Source organism: Phytophthora sojae (genome assembly GCF_000149755.1).
Source record: "Phytophthora sojae unplaced genomic scaffold PHYSOscaffold_6, whole genome shotgun sequence".
NCBI classification, from domain to species: domain Eukaryota; phylum Oomycota; class Peronosporomycetes; order Peronosporales; family Peronosporaceae; genus Phytophthora; species Phytophthora sojae.
In genome coordinates, this window is record NW_009258120.1 from 2,719,674 (window position 1) to 2,732,833 (window position 13,160).

Here is a 13,160-nt window from a genome sequence, read left to right on the forward strand (position 1 = left end):
AAACGCAGACACCCTCGGGCGTCGCCGTGGGCATCATTTTTGCCTGGTCTTCCAGTTTTCTACTGCAAAGGTGCGTTCTCGCTTCTGCATCACGCACAGGCCTCTCTCTATCTACAGGACGCAGGAAGGACGAGGGGACGAGCATACACAACAGCTTAGCACGGCGATGCATCAGCCAGATGGATGCAGGGATCTCTGCTCTGTGGATGTCGCCGCCCCTCGTCCATCCGTGTCATAAGGGGGAGGATATTAGTGCCCAACAGTCAATGGGAGACTGACCTCTGTGTGTGTGTGGCTTGATTCCCGACAGAAAATGGCTGACGCTATTGCTCTCGCTCGTGAACGCCTCGCGGCCAAGTTCGGTGACGTCCGTACGGGCGGCAAGGGCACGGTGCGCCGAAAGCGCAAGGCCGCCCACAAGACGGCCACGGCGGACGACAAGAAGCTCGGCGCCACCCTCAAGAAGCTGGGCGTGACCCCCATCCCCGGCGTGGAGGAGGTGAACCTCTTCAAGGCCGACGGCCAGGTCATCCACTTCCAGGCCCCCAAGGTGCAGGCCTCGATCGCGTCTAACACGTACGCCGTGAGCGGCTTCAACCAGACCAAGTCGCTGCAGGAGCTGCTGCCGGGCATTATCAACCAGCTGGGCCCGGACAACCTCGCCAACCTGAAGCAGATCGCCGAGTCGTACACGGCCGCTCAGAAGGCCGCCAAGGCCGCGTCAGCCGCCGCCGCTGACGACGACGACGACGAGGTCCCGGACCTTGTGGACAACTTCGAGGACGTTAGCCAGCAGGACTAAGAAACGCGCGACGAGCGCGGCAGCCTGCATCCATGGAGAGGGGACGATGACCCAGTGAGGAGTAAATGACGAGCGAATGGCCCAGCATGTCTGCGTTTGTTGGATGTCTGTCTCCGTATCCGCACGACAGTTCCCGTCGTGGGTTGTCGCCTTCTTAGCCGCTCGAGGATGCAGGTCGCCGCTGTCCGCCGACGCCGCCTTTGGTGTCCTATAGGTTTCGCATCAAGGAGCGTAATTTCTTAAGAGAATCCCAGTACTACTAGTACGCCAGGCATAACATCAGTGCAGTTGTGGAGTAGCCGTGTGTGTTCATTGCTTGCGTCTGGAGAGAGGGTTAACGCACTTGCACGCGACAGACTTGGCTCCGAGAGTTGCATTGTTGCAATGGCAGCAGCATTGCATGCAGGCTGCGTGCACCTCGCATCCAACGCCGAAAGAATCAGTCACCAACACTGAAGCTGCGGCGGTCAAAGGCCTCCTCCTCTCCATTCTGCAGTCGTCACTAGGCGGCGGTTATCTACACTGTCTTCCCTCCTTCTTCTCCGCTTTATCCGCCACTCAGCGCCGCACAGCAGACCAGAACGCCCCTCACCGCCGAATAACTAGGCGCCTAAGTTACTCCTTGAGGGTCACGATGGCCTTCTTCCAGTCCTTCTCCTTGTACACGTAGCGGCCGCGGAACGCGCGCTTAAACTTGCCTACCAAACAATAATACACACATAGAGTAAGAGACCTGAACAATAGCCCACATATAGCCCCTGTAGACTGCAGACGCACCCTCGTAGTTCATGGTGTTGACCTTGGCCACGGGCAGGTCGTAGACCTTGGTCAGGTACTCCTTGATCTCGTGCTTGGTGTAGTGCGGCTCCACGCGGAAGACGAACTGGTTGTCGCGCAGCCGCGTGCGCGCGTTCTTGCCCATGAAGGTCACCGCCATGTTGGGGAACTTGACGCGGTTCCACACCATCTTGCCAGCCTGCTGCAGAGTCTCAATGTATGTATGGGGCGGAGAGCTGAGCGCGCTGTGGCTCACAGCCGCTGCTTTTCCACCAATCCCAGCGGCACAAGGCCCTTTTCAACCAATTAAAACACGTCGCAATATTCGACCAATCGGGACGACTATTGCCACTTTGCAAAGGAGCTCACAAGACAACATGGCGCGGGCGGGCAAGTGCTTCGAGTGCGTGCTGCAGGGCGAAGTGGTGCGTCTGACGGCGTCTAGGCGATGTGCTATTGATAACAAGGTAATGCTGTTTGCGTATACTAATTTTAACGGGTATTGGTGCTGTGGTGGTGGTGATATGGCGGCTAGAACTTCAAACACTTCCCCTCCTTCGTCGAGCGCCTCGGAGGGCTGTGCGACGAGAGCGTCGTCAAGGTAAATCGACTGCAGAATACGGCTATTGTGTTCATTTAGTAGTGATTGTGTATTTCTGGGTGGTTATGGGCAGGAGGACATTGCGTACAAGGAGTACGTGTACAACTTCGACGACAAGTGTCCGCAGTACATCCAGGGCGTGCCGCACTATGAAGTGCGAGCGCGTCACGTGTTTTCCGGCTCCACGACATTCCAGGGAGAAGCGGTGGAGATGCCCTCGGATGGAGGACAGAAGTGGTGAGAGATTGCTATGCGGCAAAGGCTTGAACCACGGTGTAATTACTGACACTCTTGCTGTCGCAGGGAGCTGCGATACATTGGGCGGTGGGAGCGTAAGAAGATGTCGGAGCATGTTGGGAGTGCGCCATTGGGCGTGCCGTTCCGCAGTCAGATCGCCGTCTCGGTTGGACAGAACGTGCGATCTTTCCTCGGCACGCTCGGCTTCCGGTAAGATGACCGGTGTTTGTTGCTGTGCTCTAAATTGAAGCTGACGTGATGCCACTTGCTACAGCCACAGCTACAGGTACATGAGACTTGGCACGCGATGGCAATTCCCGAATGGTATCACGATTGAAGCTACGCGCATGAAGGCGGTAAGTGGTATACTAGTACTGCTCGAGGAACCAATTCAGTTTAGAGCTAATGTGTGGCTGTTGTGACCGTACATAGTTGGAAAATGAGGACGAGAAGGACGAGTATCGTCTGGTGGATCTGGAAAATCTGCGTGTGGAGGCTCTGCTCGTGGAGATCTCCGCTCTGACGACGGACGAGAAGATCGACGAGGCCTCGCAGAAGATTCGCCGTTTTGCAGTTGACCTGGACCCGTACTTCATCGAGCGTCCGTCCGAGGGCAAGGAGATTCTGCACAGCACTGCTACTCTGGCTGCTGAGCGCCGCAAACGCCCGCGTCAGTAGAGCGACTGCCCGAATAAAAGTGAAGCGACGAAATGACCGTAACACAGCTGAGTGTCACGAAGAATTTCAATCTGAATCGGTTTACGGAATAAAAATGAGGTTGGTTAGTGCGGAGTGCTTTGGTGTCGCTGTGACTTCCTTGGGTCTTGGGCACTAAATTGTCTCTATCAGTCGTGTCTTGGGGCTGATGCATCTGGGAAAATCGTGCACGACTGGGTAGAACGCTTGGCGCTGTCTCTAATTGCAATCACAGGCGAAGCCTTGTTGCTTGACAGCTCTGTACTTCGGAGGTGGCGTCTGGGAAAGTCGGATAATCTCCGGTGGTGCAGGCTCTTCCTCCTCTTTTTTGTCGTCACCCGCTTGCTGCTTCTCCTTCTCCACCTCCTTCTCAGCTCTGAGGTCCACCACCATGCGGTCAATTAGACACTGAAACGCGTCGCCAATGTGCTCGCCGCTCTTGGCCGATGCGCGGAACCACTCAACGATCTTGTTCTTGTCCACGCACTTCTGCATGTTGACACCCAGATCCAGCGCGCCCATGGGGTCCATCAGCAGGTCGCTCTTGTTCGCGACCATCACCACGGGGATCTCCGCCCCTTCGTTCAGGTCTTTGCAGCACGTGTCGATCTCGTTCTTCCAGTTCACAACCGCGTCAATTGTATTGGCGCGCGTGATATCGCACACGATCACAGCGCCCTTCGCCTCGCGGAAGTAGCCGCGCGTGAACTTGGCAAACCGGTCTTGGCCCGCGATATCCCACAGCTGCAAGCTGATGGTCAAGTGCTCATCATACTCGATAATCTTCTCCACAAAGTCCGCCCCAATGGTGCTCACGTACTCCTCGTTGAACTCGTCCTGCGTGAATCTGCGGATGGTGCTGGTCTTGCCACAGCGAGCGTTGCCCACGATGAGCACTTTCATGATCACAGTCTCCGGCTCGTCGTCCGAGGACGAGTCGAAGCTCTCGCCGATCTCCGAGCCGCTGCTGCTCGATCCACTCGAGAACTGGGCGAGCATGGCCTCGATCTCCTCCTTGGTCGGGGCTGGGGCGTTCTTCAGCTCTGCGAGTTGCTGCTGCACCTCCTCAAGACTCAGCGAGGCCGTCATCGACCTCGAGCGCTCGCTGCGAGCCGCCAATGGGTGGGAGGAATTGGAGTGATTGCTGTGGACACTGTGCGTGTCGTTAGCCTCCTCGAAGTCCGTCAGCGTGCGCGCCTCCGAGTCGTTGTCGACGCTGCCGACGCTGCTGCGGTGCTGCTGCAAGATGCGCGCCGACTGCTTGGAGCTGAACATGGCCGCTACGTCGCCGTAGTCCATAGCTCGGTCCGAATCTATTGTGTTCTCGACGAGAGGGTTCTCGAGAGCGACAGACTTGGGACGAGGCTTCCGTACTGAGTTGTCCTGGAAGAGCCACAATATAACTGAGCTCTTCAACTTCGGTTGCAAAAGTATCTACTTCCTGATTGGCTTAAAATAAAACTCAGGGATTGGTCCTAAACCGACAAGTATTTAACCAATCAGAAAGTCTTGTCTTTGCGAGACTTTCTTAAATGAAAGTTTCATTGCGATCGCTGCAATCCTGTGATCGGCTGGTAAGGGGTGTAAAGTTATCCTTGTTACAGATTAATGACTTCTCGATAAGCAACCAAAGTTCTGACTATGGAGCTAAGAAAGACGTAAGGTATGGGTGACGTCCAAGCTTAAAGTGTCGGAAGCGCTGGGTGGCGCTTGAAGAGCTTCCTCGGCGTTTGTGTTGAAAGCGCGCCTTCGTATAGCAAACAGACGAGGGTGGGCCGTGACAAAACGGTGCAGTCATGACGAAGCTGGGAACCCGTGCAAACACTCTTGGAGCCGCTGGCAGGTAGCATCTTCGGAAGAACGGAGTAAAGAACGGAAATGGGCGCTGAAAATTGCATACACGCGATAGGTAGCTGTGGATGCTTGGAGTGGAGGATGACCCTCGCATTGATGATTGTTGCGTGCAGTCCAGATAACATGAATCGCGATACTTTTAAGGATCATCCAGAGAATTGATAGTTCGTGGCCATGGAGATGAGCCCGCGCGGGCCAAGTCGGCGCAGTCGGGAGCCACACGTGGTCCCAGGAAATAGTGTCGATGAGTGCACTCCAGTCCTTGGTGACGAATTGACACAAGGGAGTAACGTGGTGACAGTCGAAAAACAAGTGGTGTTCAGTCTCAACTGACGAACACCCAGGATACCCGCAATTCAACGCGTCGGAAGATAAACGCTGCAAAAACCAGAAGCGTGAACGTGTTGGAAGGAGTATCCAAGTGAGGCGAAATTGAAGGTCAGCGTACACCGGAAGGACAACGCGTCTGAGATCTTTAAGTGAGTGAATGGCGCGAACCAGTGTATCGTGAACCGCGCCTGCGCAATGGTGCTCAATGGGATGGTCCCTCATTGCCACTGTCGCGGTGCCCAGCATTCGGCGTAAATCACGCTTCGTCAAGCAGGGAAATCTGTTAATCAAATCGGTCTGTGCAAGTCCAACCGGCGCAGCCATATCCGTGACGCGAGCGGGGCCGAACGGAACCTCACCAGGACCGACGATCGCTGTGACGAGCACACTCAAATCTTGATAGAGTAGTTGGAGTTGCTGCACACGTATTCGCAGGGGCCACTAGGGAAGGATCAACACGAAACGACTGAGAAACTGTGGGCCTGTAGGCCACGTTTTGGAAAAAAATCCATATGGCACCGACAACCCGTAGCTGCCGCAAAAGCAAGCCGAAAATCTCTCGATCTCCTGCTTCACTCATTAGTGAGCTCCGTTTGCCTGGTTGCCACTCGAGTTGAAGTTGGGGATGGGCACTGTGCCACACATCGGCGTGCAGTAAAGCTGTTTGGAGAGAGCCGTCGTTGCCCTGCACTGTTGACCGGAGGTGAGACAGGGATGCGTAAATGTACCAGGATCTTTGCCACCACGTCGGAATCTCCATAAAAGGTAATACTTGTAGCCGCCGCGAGAATGGGCATCCGAGGAAGTCAAATGGCGAAAGTTGTAGTTCACGTGGGAGTATAGTATCCAGAACAGCGGTACTGGTCCCTTTCCAAAGCTCGGCCGGCGACATCCAATAACGCTGCTGAAATAAGAGCACTCGCTGAGTTGAAATTGTAGTCGTAAGACTAGGAATCTGCAGCCTACCGCTGGTAAAGGACACATGGTAGATACTAGGTTTTGCTAGCTTGACGAACCGCCGGCTGACCTCTCCTCGTCGCGTGAGGAGGTATTGCTCGACTAACGCTTGAAGCCGCTGAATCATGGCCGCGGAGAGATCGAAATGCGGTGTAAAGTGCCACAATACAGAAAGGACCATTGCGTCCAAAATCAGAAGCCGCCCCCCGATACGTACGCGCTCGGGTACCCCATCGAGACAATCGAGCGCAGACCTTAGCCTCCAGAGAGCCACAGACCGCGTCAGCATGATGATCGGCTTGCTTACATTCGAACTTGGTCATGGGTTCACCGTGATCGCGGGGTGACGAATGTATACAAAACCCCAATGCAAAATACTGCGCCTGACATGGCAATCCCGAGACACACTTGATCTCCAGCACATACGGCTGCGCTGTCGGTACAGTAGGCAGTCCGCTCATTTCTGAATTCCCTCAGGTCGATCGATGAGCCTCCGTCTCTTGCGAGTTTTGACGAGCCTCATCGTCATCGCGCACTTTGCGTCGGTGACAGGCTCCGCAGCCCTCGTGTCCAACGTTTCCAGCTGGGCTGGTGCCGATTATGTGAGCGAAACTGGTATCGATGCAACCAGATTTCTGAGAGTCAGCGGCGTCGGTGGTGACGGCGGCGAGGAGAGGGCGGGCCCGACTGCCCCTATCGTCGAGAAGGTCCAGACCTTGGTCACGGCTTCGAATGCAGCGCCGGAAAAGCTCCAGAAACTGCTCAACGCCGAAAACTCCGCTGATGACGCTTTCACCCTCTTGAATCTCGACAAGGTTGGAGACGCGTTGTTCTCTATCGGGAATTACAAGAAGCTCACTCAGTGGCTCTCATCCGGCGACGACTTGAGTGCAAAAAGTCCCGCGGTAGGAACGTCCGCGATCTCGACTCTACTTACGCACTACGATGACGCTACCCTGTACACCCTGATCACCAAAGCCAAAAGGATTTCGAGAACGAAGGATGTCGCCACGAAGTTGCAGACTGAGTAGATGCAGCCCTGGTTGGCCGCCGCAAAAGACCCGGACGATGCATTCCGCCTGATGAAGAGTGGCGAGACGAAAGGGAATATTCTCACCAACCGTGAATTCGACGTTTGGGCCCAATACGTTGACGATTTCAACGCAAAGTATCCTGACCAAGCGGTGCCACTGGTCCCGTCGCTCGTGAAGCTATACAAGGATGGTGGTCCTCTATTTGAAATGGCCCAGACGGCGAAGAACTTGAAAAATACCAGAAGCATCGCAGCCAAGGTGCAGGATGAGTTGATTAAGGTGTGGTGGAATATCCAGGTAGCCCCGAATCTTCTCCGTCTGGATTGCGGTAGCGGCCTTCTCCTTACTGTGGAACTTCTTGACGATCAATTGGAGAATTTGGTTGAAAGGTTGGTCCTTGAAGCGCGACTCGAACGTCGACAGCAAGGTGGACGCCTTGCTGGGATTCGCTGTGCTGACGGTATTCACGTATGAAACCCACACGCCGAAGGCAGAATGGGCAGCGATGTCACCTACTAGATGCTCAGGGTCTAGCCGTAGCCGTTTGTACACATCGTCCACAGATTTTTCACTGCTCCGCCACATTTCCAGTTGTGCAGACTCCAATCTCGATGCAACGCTCTGTGTTGCCTTGTTTGCCTTCGCTCTAAGAATCATCTTGGCCACGAGGTCATCACCGAATGTCCGCGTTAACGCTTCGACCATCGTCGCTCTGACGGGTTTCTCCGCTTCGCCGTCGTTTACGTTGTACGCTTTAATGTATCGGGCACGGGCCCACTGTTGACTAGCGGGTTCACCCAAATCTTACCATTATTTTCTCAAAGAAGGGAGTTTTTGCCAAGCCCGATCGCCACCAGAACATCGTCCGGAGTCTTCCCACTGTATGTGCTGAGAAAATCGAAATACTGGGTCAGGACCTTGACGTCGTTTGCGTTTCCTCTCGCCCTTCTAAGCATCCATGTGGGGGAAACCAGAGAAGTTCATTCCGCGGTTAAGGAGGCCAATCTCTGGTTGTCTTGTGTAACAGGGTTACACGCACAAGTGGCTACAGTCACTTGTAACTAACAGATACGACGTCTGTTAGAGGTTCGAAAGACTTTCTCGACCTTGGTGTAGGCACACCAAAGGCTACATACATTTACGACCACCACGACGGGTGGTCCATAGAGACTTAGGATTCCTATTGGCTGAGAGCAGCATCTCTTAGCCAATGAGCGACATGCATAGCATTGGAATTCTTCCAACCAGCCGTTCGCAGATTCCTATCTTAGAATATTACATTTAGGGCCTGGTCGGGGAATGATCGTCTCAGTCTCGCTCGTCTCCGGTAAGCCTACCCCTAAGGTGAACCGAGCCGATGTGGTCGGTTGGCTGGAGACCGTCTTAGTTTTGGAGTGTCAAGCGGCTCGACTCAGCACCGTCACACTCGAGAACTCACAGCCATGGAAGGCACCCTTACTACTCCACCTGTGGGCGGCGCTGAAGCTGAAGACGCTGCTGAGAGAAGCGTAAGCGGCACGGACCCCAACGGGAGCGGCGTCGAGAGAGCACCCCCGTATGGTGGTGGTCGCGGGGCAGGTCGCGGTGGTCGTGGAGGACGAGGAGCTTCGACCAGGCCAGCTGCATCATGGAGCGATGATGATGTGATCGAGTTCTTTCGCCTCCGTTACGCAGAGTTAGCTGACAACTTCAAGAACACGAAGGACACCAAGCGCATCAAATATGCGTGGGCCGTCTTAGCATCAACACTCTCTGTTAACCAGAGCAAAGTGTTCACTGACCAGCAGTGTCAATCTAAGGTAAATATCTACAATGTGAAAATATATTTCGGAATGAGCCACTACTAAGTTATTAATCATGATGTGCGGTGAATATTTTTTAAAGATGAAGAACATGAAGCAAAAGTGGGCGTCTGTGCGGGAAGCAGAAGGTCGAACTGGCAACGACGGACCCGTGCGGCGCCCAAATCACTACTCCATCATGAAAGACTACTGGGGTGATGCGACGGGGATGAACAACCGACCGCATCTTAGCACGGAGGACCCGGATACAATTGCTGCTGCTGGTGACGCTGCGAGAGCCGACGTCGCTGCCTTCGCCACACCTGCCTCACCTCCCCCTCCTCAATCTCCAACGCCCCGCACCATGTCTGGCTCCACGGGGTCGTCTAATAAGCGACAGAAGCGCACCCAGGGGGAGTGTGTGGAGGCGGGTTTGAGTGCGGTTGCTAAAGGGTTTAGCGAAGGGCTAGAAGCTTTCGGCCAAGGACTTGCTACAGTCCGAAATGGGGGTGCCGAAGACATGTGCAGCAACAGACCGAGCTGTTCCGCGAGCAAAGTGAGCGGGCTCATGCCCAAACCGAGCAACTCTTGTCGGAAATTCAAGCTCAGAGCGAGCGACTTCGAGTGCAGAATGAAGCGATTCGAGAGCTACTGGATTTGATTCGCCGCGACCATTAAAATCTAGCTACCCACGTTTTCTAGACTAGCTCAAAAGCTTCGGTAAAAGCCAAAATGGACTCACGTTTTCTCCAACCAACATCTCTTAGAACGCTCGCAGTCATCTCAGAGTTGTTCCCAGTTACAACAAAATCTTCCTCTTCATCGAAGTTCACCCGCGCGTCATCATCATCTTCGAAAGAAGTGTCATCCTTCAAACCCAACAAAATATTGTGGAGAACCATCGTTGCAGCCACAATATCCACAGCCTTCTCGACGCATTTGGTGTTAATGCAGCAGTTAACAATTCTGAAGCGACCTTTCCAGAGTCCAAAAGCACACTCGACTGTCATCCTAGTTCGGGAATGCAGATAATTGTAGCGTAGCTGCTTGCGTGTCAAACCGGCTCCATCATTTTCCATGAACGGCGTCATGATAGCCGGACTAATAGCATATCCTGCATATCCTAAAAAGTGGGTCCCCGTTGGCAAAAAAGTCTTTGAAGTTGGAGCCTAAAGTAGACGCACGCCATGTTTTTTTGTCAGACCACGAGCCCGGCCGAATCTCCACGCTAGTAAAGTGCATTTTGTCGTCAACAACAGCCTGCACATTTAGCGCTGGGAACATCTTTCGACAATAGTATCCCTCAAAGTCCTCGGGCCTGTTAATCTCCACTAGAGAGCCGTCTATCGCGCCTACCACTCCTGGAATTCCACCTTTCGCTTGGAATTTACCATGAACTCGGGTCCATTCATGAGCATGCAGCGGAAAATGAACGAACTTGCGCAGCGACCGGCGTAAAACCTTGAGAAATATACCGATCACGTCGATAGCCCAGGACTTCGAAATTGCAAACGCAGCCGTAGTTTCTCTATAGCCACCCTGCGAGCCGAGAAAAAAAAGAAAACAAGCAACCTTCTCCTCAAAAGAGTGCTCCTTCATAAATCGATCTAGCTCAAAATCTTTCAGCTCCTGACGCAGAACACCACAAAGCCGTAGAAACGTAGCTTGGCTACACCTGAGATTCTGTCGAAACCACTCGTCGTAGACCGCGTCGTAAAGCATAGCCTCAAACTCTAGCGGTGTCAGGGTAAGGATGTTCTGCTTTGGGATCGAAATTGCCCACACAGCGGTGTGGACCGCCGTCGCGAGAGCTCCTGTGGCCGCAGCAACTGCAGCAACTGCAGCAACGATGCTTTCGCTCTGCACCATCGAAACGCAGTGAAGACGCTCGTCTGCAAAGTGAGACTGGTGATTTAGTCGTCTCAGATTGGTCAGTCTGGAGACGATGAACCTAGCCGATCGAGCTAATAACTGGCCAATCAAACAGAAGAAAAAAATGTCGCCACATCGTCTAAGACGATCGAAAGCCGAGACGAGCGTTCCCCGACCAGGCCCTTAGGGGAAGTCAGAAACATAAAACAAAAATAGCAGTTCTCATTTTAACCCAAGAACATTATTTGGATCGTTTATTTAGATTAATCTATACTCGGAGGCCCGAGTATAATTAACTCTTATTTAAACTAGGCTACGCTTCCTCACATACACACGCACACGTGTAAGCTAAAGTAGTGGGCCAAAGTAGGCCCATTACACCTGGTAGCACTTTGTAGTCCGTCCAACGACCGACTACCTGAGTTCGTACGTCACCGCACGAACGAGGAGCTGAGAACCTTCCCATGGTTACAGAGTTGCCCATGGAAAGCTCCACTACGCCTGCAACTCACATTGCACGCGCTGACTGTCCCCACCTGTCGGATCCAGAGTGGGAGGCCCTCCAACGACTGTCAACAGTCATTGGTGAGGCGACTGTAGCTACGATGCTGCGTACGCTAACGCCGACAGAGCAACACGGTGTCGCTCTGGGTTTCATCCTGAAGGAGCAACGCGATGTTGCTGCTACTACCGCGGTGTCGTCCGGGACGACACCACGCGCGCAATCGCTAAAGCTCAATGTGAGTAACTATGTCGGAAGAGAGGGTGAACCTCTCCTCCGTTCGTATCATCGACCCGTTGTCGAAGGTTGCGTTCGCCATGTCATGTCTTGGCGGACGTGCAAGAAGTTGGGCGTATGGACGCCGACTCTCGGATCCTACGTGCTTTAGCACGTACGAGGGTTTCAAGGAATAGCTCATACAAGCGTTTGAGCCACCGCAAAACGAGTTCCGGTCGAGGGCGGAGTTCCTCGACCTGCAGAAGGGCAAGCATAATGTCCATGCTTACGCTCAGAGAGCACGGTACTTGGTCTCAAACATCGTGACCAATCCGATCGACGAGGAGACCAAGGTCGTCACGTTCATGAAGGGGCTGAGAGATGGGCCTGTGAAGACCTATCTCTTCCGTGAGTACCCGAGTACTCTCGAAGCTGCAATCACTCTTGCAATGCAGGAAGAGTTTAGCCTGCGGCAGGCTAAGCTGCATGCACATGCGCCAAGGCCACAGCCTCGCCCGATAGTGAGGACAGGAGGCCCAGAACCCATGGACCTCTCGAGCGCTGCAACTGCTGGACCCCAGCAGTCGCACGGAAACAATGTGCGATGCTACCGATGCGGTAGAATCGGTCACTTTGCTTGGGAGTGCACGGCCCCCGTGCGCCAGCAGGATGGCTATCGCGGCGGTGCCGGGCACCGTCGCAACCAAACAAAAAACGCTGGACGCCAGTAGGCGCGGGGCGCCCTACTCGTAATGCAGTTCCGCGTGTCGACCTTGGACACGCGACACTGAGGACTGCAGCCCCCAGTGAGGTTCATCTCACTGCAAGATCCAAGATGACAAGCCTGACCTTGTCATCCTGAACGTGAACTCGATGGGAGCAAGCGGCTCTCTCCGTGCTTTGGTAGATTCTGGCGCGTCGAAGAATTTTGTTCGACTGCGAAGTCTATCAAGGCTTGACTTCGAGGATTTAAAGATACCTCGAAGTATGTTGGAAGTGCGACTGGCAACGGGTGCCATCGTAAAGACCGAGTAGCGCATGGTACGCGTGCGCTTCACGTATGAAGATCAAGCATTTGTCAAGACCTTTATCGTCCTGGATCTGGACGATAAGTTTGACAGTGTATTGGGCATGCCGTGGCTTGCACGGCATGATCCGGTCATCGATTGGGACAGCGGAACAGTGAGCGATGGCCCTGTTGCCGCTACGCACGCACCGACAGGTGCGCGCGACTCCCCACTCGAGACAGCGCCTAATGCCGCTGTCCCAGAGCGCCCTGGGCGCGCGCGCAAGATCAGCTATCGTCGGCGTTACCGCCGACAGATAATGAAGGAAATGTGTTGACCTCGGAGGTCGACACCCGCTTTTCAGCGAATCAGGAAGAGTCTCCGACCTCAAGGGGCACGGATGACGCAGGCGAGTCACACGCCTCAGCCGTGGAGGCTGACGCGAATCTGATTGGATCAGGTCTGGCCAATAATAAGAGCCAATGTGACGTAAC

The 13,160-nt window shown here is 54.1% G+C and overlaps 7 protein-coding genes across 7 annotated transcripts; 4 read left to right on the forward strand and 3 right to left on the reverse strand.

The window, feature by feature from the left end:
* Positions 1 to 54: 54 nt before the first annotated feature.
* PHYSODRAFT_355007 (hypothetical protein) lies at positions 55 to 1,100 on the forward strand. Its single transcript, XM_009532828.1, has 2 exons — positions 55 to 70; positions 311 to 1,100. The coding sequence occupies exon 2, from the start codon at positions 314 to 316 to the stop codon at positions 800 to 802; it is 489 nt and encodes a 162-aa protein (XP_009531123.1). The 5' UTR covers positions 55 to 70; positions 311 to 313; the 3' UTR covers positions 803 to 1,100.
* On the reverse strand, positions 1,093 to 1,775 carry PHYSODRAFT_355008 (hypothetical protein). The gene is made up of 2 exons (XM_009532829.1): positions 1,580 to 1,775; positions 1,093 to 1,500 (listed from the first exon to the last, which is right to left on the reverse strand). The coding sequence occupies exons 1-2, from the start codon at positions 1,767 to 1,769 to the stop codon at positions 1,418 to 1,420; spliced, it is 273 nt and encodes a 90-aa protein (XP_009531124.1). The 5' UTR covers positions 1,770 to 1,775; the 3' UTR covers positions 1,093 to 1,417.
* Positions 1,776 to 1,956: 181 nt separating this feature from the next.
* Positions 1,957 to 3,095, forward strand: PHYSODRAFT_511391 (hypothetical protein; the record flags this gene model as incomplete). The annotated part of the gene is made up of 6 exons (XM_009532830.1): positions 1,957 to 2,004; positions 2,115 to 2,180; positions 2,254 to 2,417; positions 2,484 to 2,627; positions 2,692 to 2,773; positions 2,850 to 3,095. 6 exons carry the CDS (start codon positions 1,957 to 1,959, stop codon positions 3,093 to 3,095), a joined length of 750 nt encoding a protein of 249 aa, XP_009531125.1.
* Positions 3,096 to 3,332: 237 nt separating this feature from the next.
* PHYSODRAFT_513477 (hypothetical protein) lies at positions 3,333 to 4,016 on the reverse strand (the record flags this gene model as incomplete). Its single annotated transcript, XM_009532831.1, has 1 exon — positions 3,333 to 4,016. The coding sequence occupies one exon, from the start codon at positions 4,014 to 4,016 to the stop codon at positions 3,333 to 3,335; it is 684 nt and encodes a 227-aa protein (XP_009531126.1).
* A 2,723-nt stretch (positions 4,017 to 6,739) lies between these two features.
* PHYSODRAFT_286671 (hypothetical protein) lies at positions 6,740 to 7,285 on the forward strand (the record flags this gene model as incomplete). The annotated part of the gene is made up of 1 exon (XM_009532832.1): positions 6,740 to 7,285. The coding sequence occupies one exon, from the start codon at positions 6,740 to 6,742 to the stop codon at positions 7,283 to 7,285; it is 546 nt and encodes a 181-aa protein (XP_009531127.1).
* A 201-nt stretch (positions 7,286 to 7,486) lies between these two features.
* On the reverse strand, positions 7,487 to 8,032 carry PHYSODRAFT_513583 (hypothetical protein; the record flags this gene model as incomplete). The annotated part of the gene is made up of 1 exon (XM_009532833.1): positions 7,487 to 8,032. A coding segment is annotated over one exon (546 nt), but the record flags the coding sequence as incomplete, so codon positions are not given.
* A 1,140-nt stretch (positions 8,033 to 9,172) lies between these two features.
* Positions 9,173 to 9,747, forward strand: PHYSODRAFT_512200 (hypothetical protein; the record flags this gene model as incomplete). The annotated part of the gene is made up of 3 exons (XM_009532834.1): positions 9,173 to 9,373; positions 9,473 to 9,565; positions 9,598 to 9,747. 3 exons carry the CDS (start codon positions 9,173 to 9,175, stop codon positions 9,745 to 9,747), a joined length of 444 nt encoding a protein of 147 aa, XP_009531129.1.
* Between the last annotated feature and the right edge of the window lie 3,413 nt (positions 9,748 to 13,160).

What these genes read in the sequence shown, in the direction of transcription:
- PHYSODRAFT_355007 (XM_009532828.1), top strand. Translation starts at nt 314, where the DNA reads ATGGCTGACGCTATTGCTCTCGCTCGTGAACGCCTCGCGGCCAAGTTC.
- PHYSODRAFT_355008 (XM_009532829.1), bottom strand. Translation starts at nt 1,769, where the DNA reads ATGGTGTGGAACCGCGTCAAGTTCCCCAACATGGCGGTGACCTTCATG. An exon ending in CAACACCATGAACTACGAGG is followed by an intron (nt 1,501 to 1,579) that starts GTGCGTCTGCAG and finishes ATTGTTTGGTAG; the next exon opens with GCAAGTTTAAGCGCGCGTTC.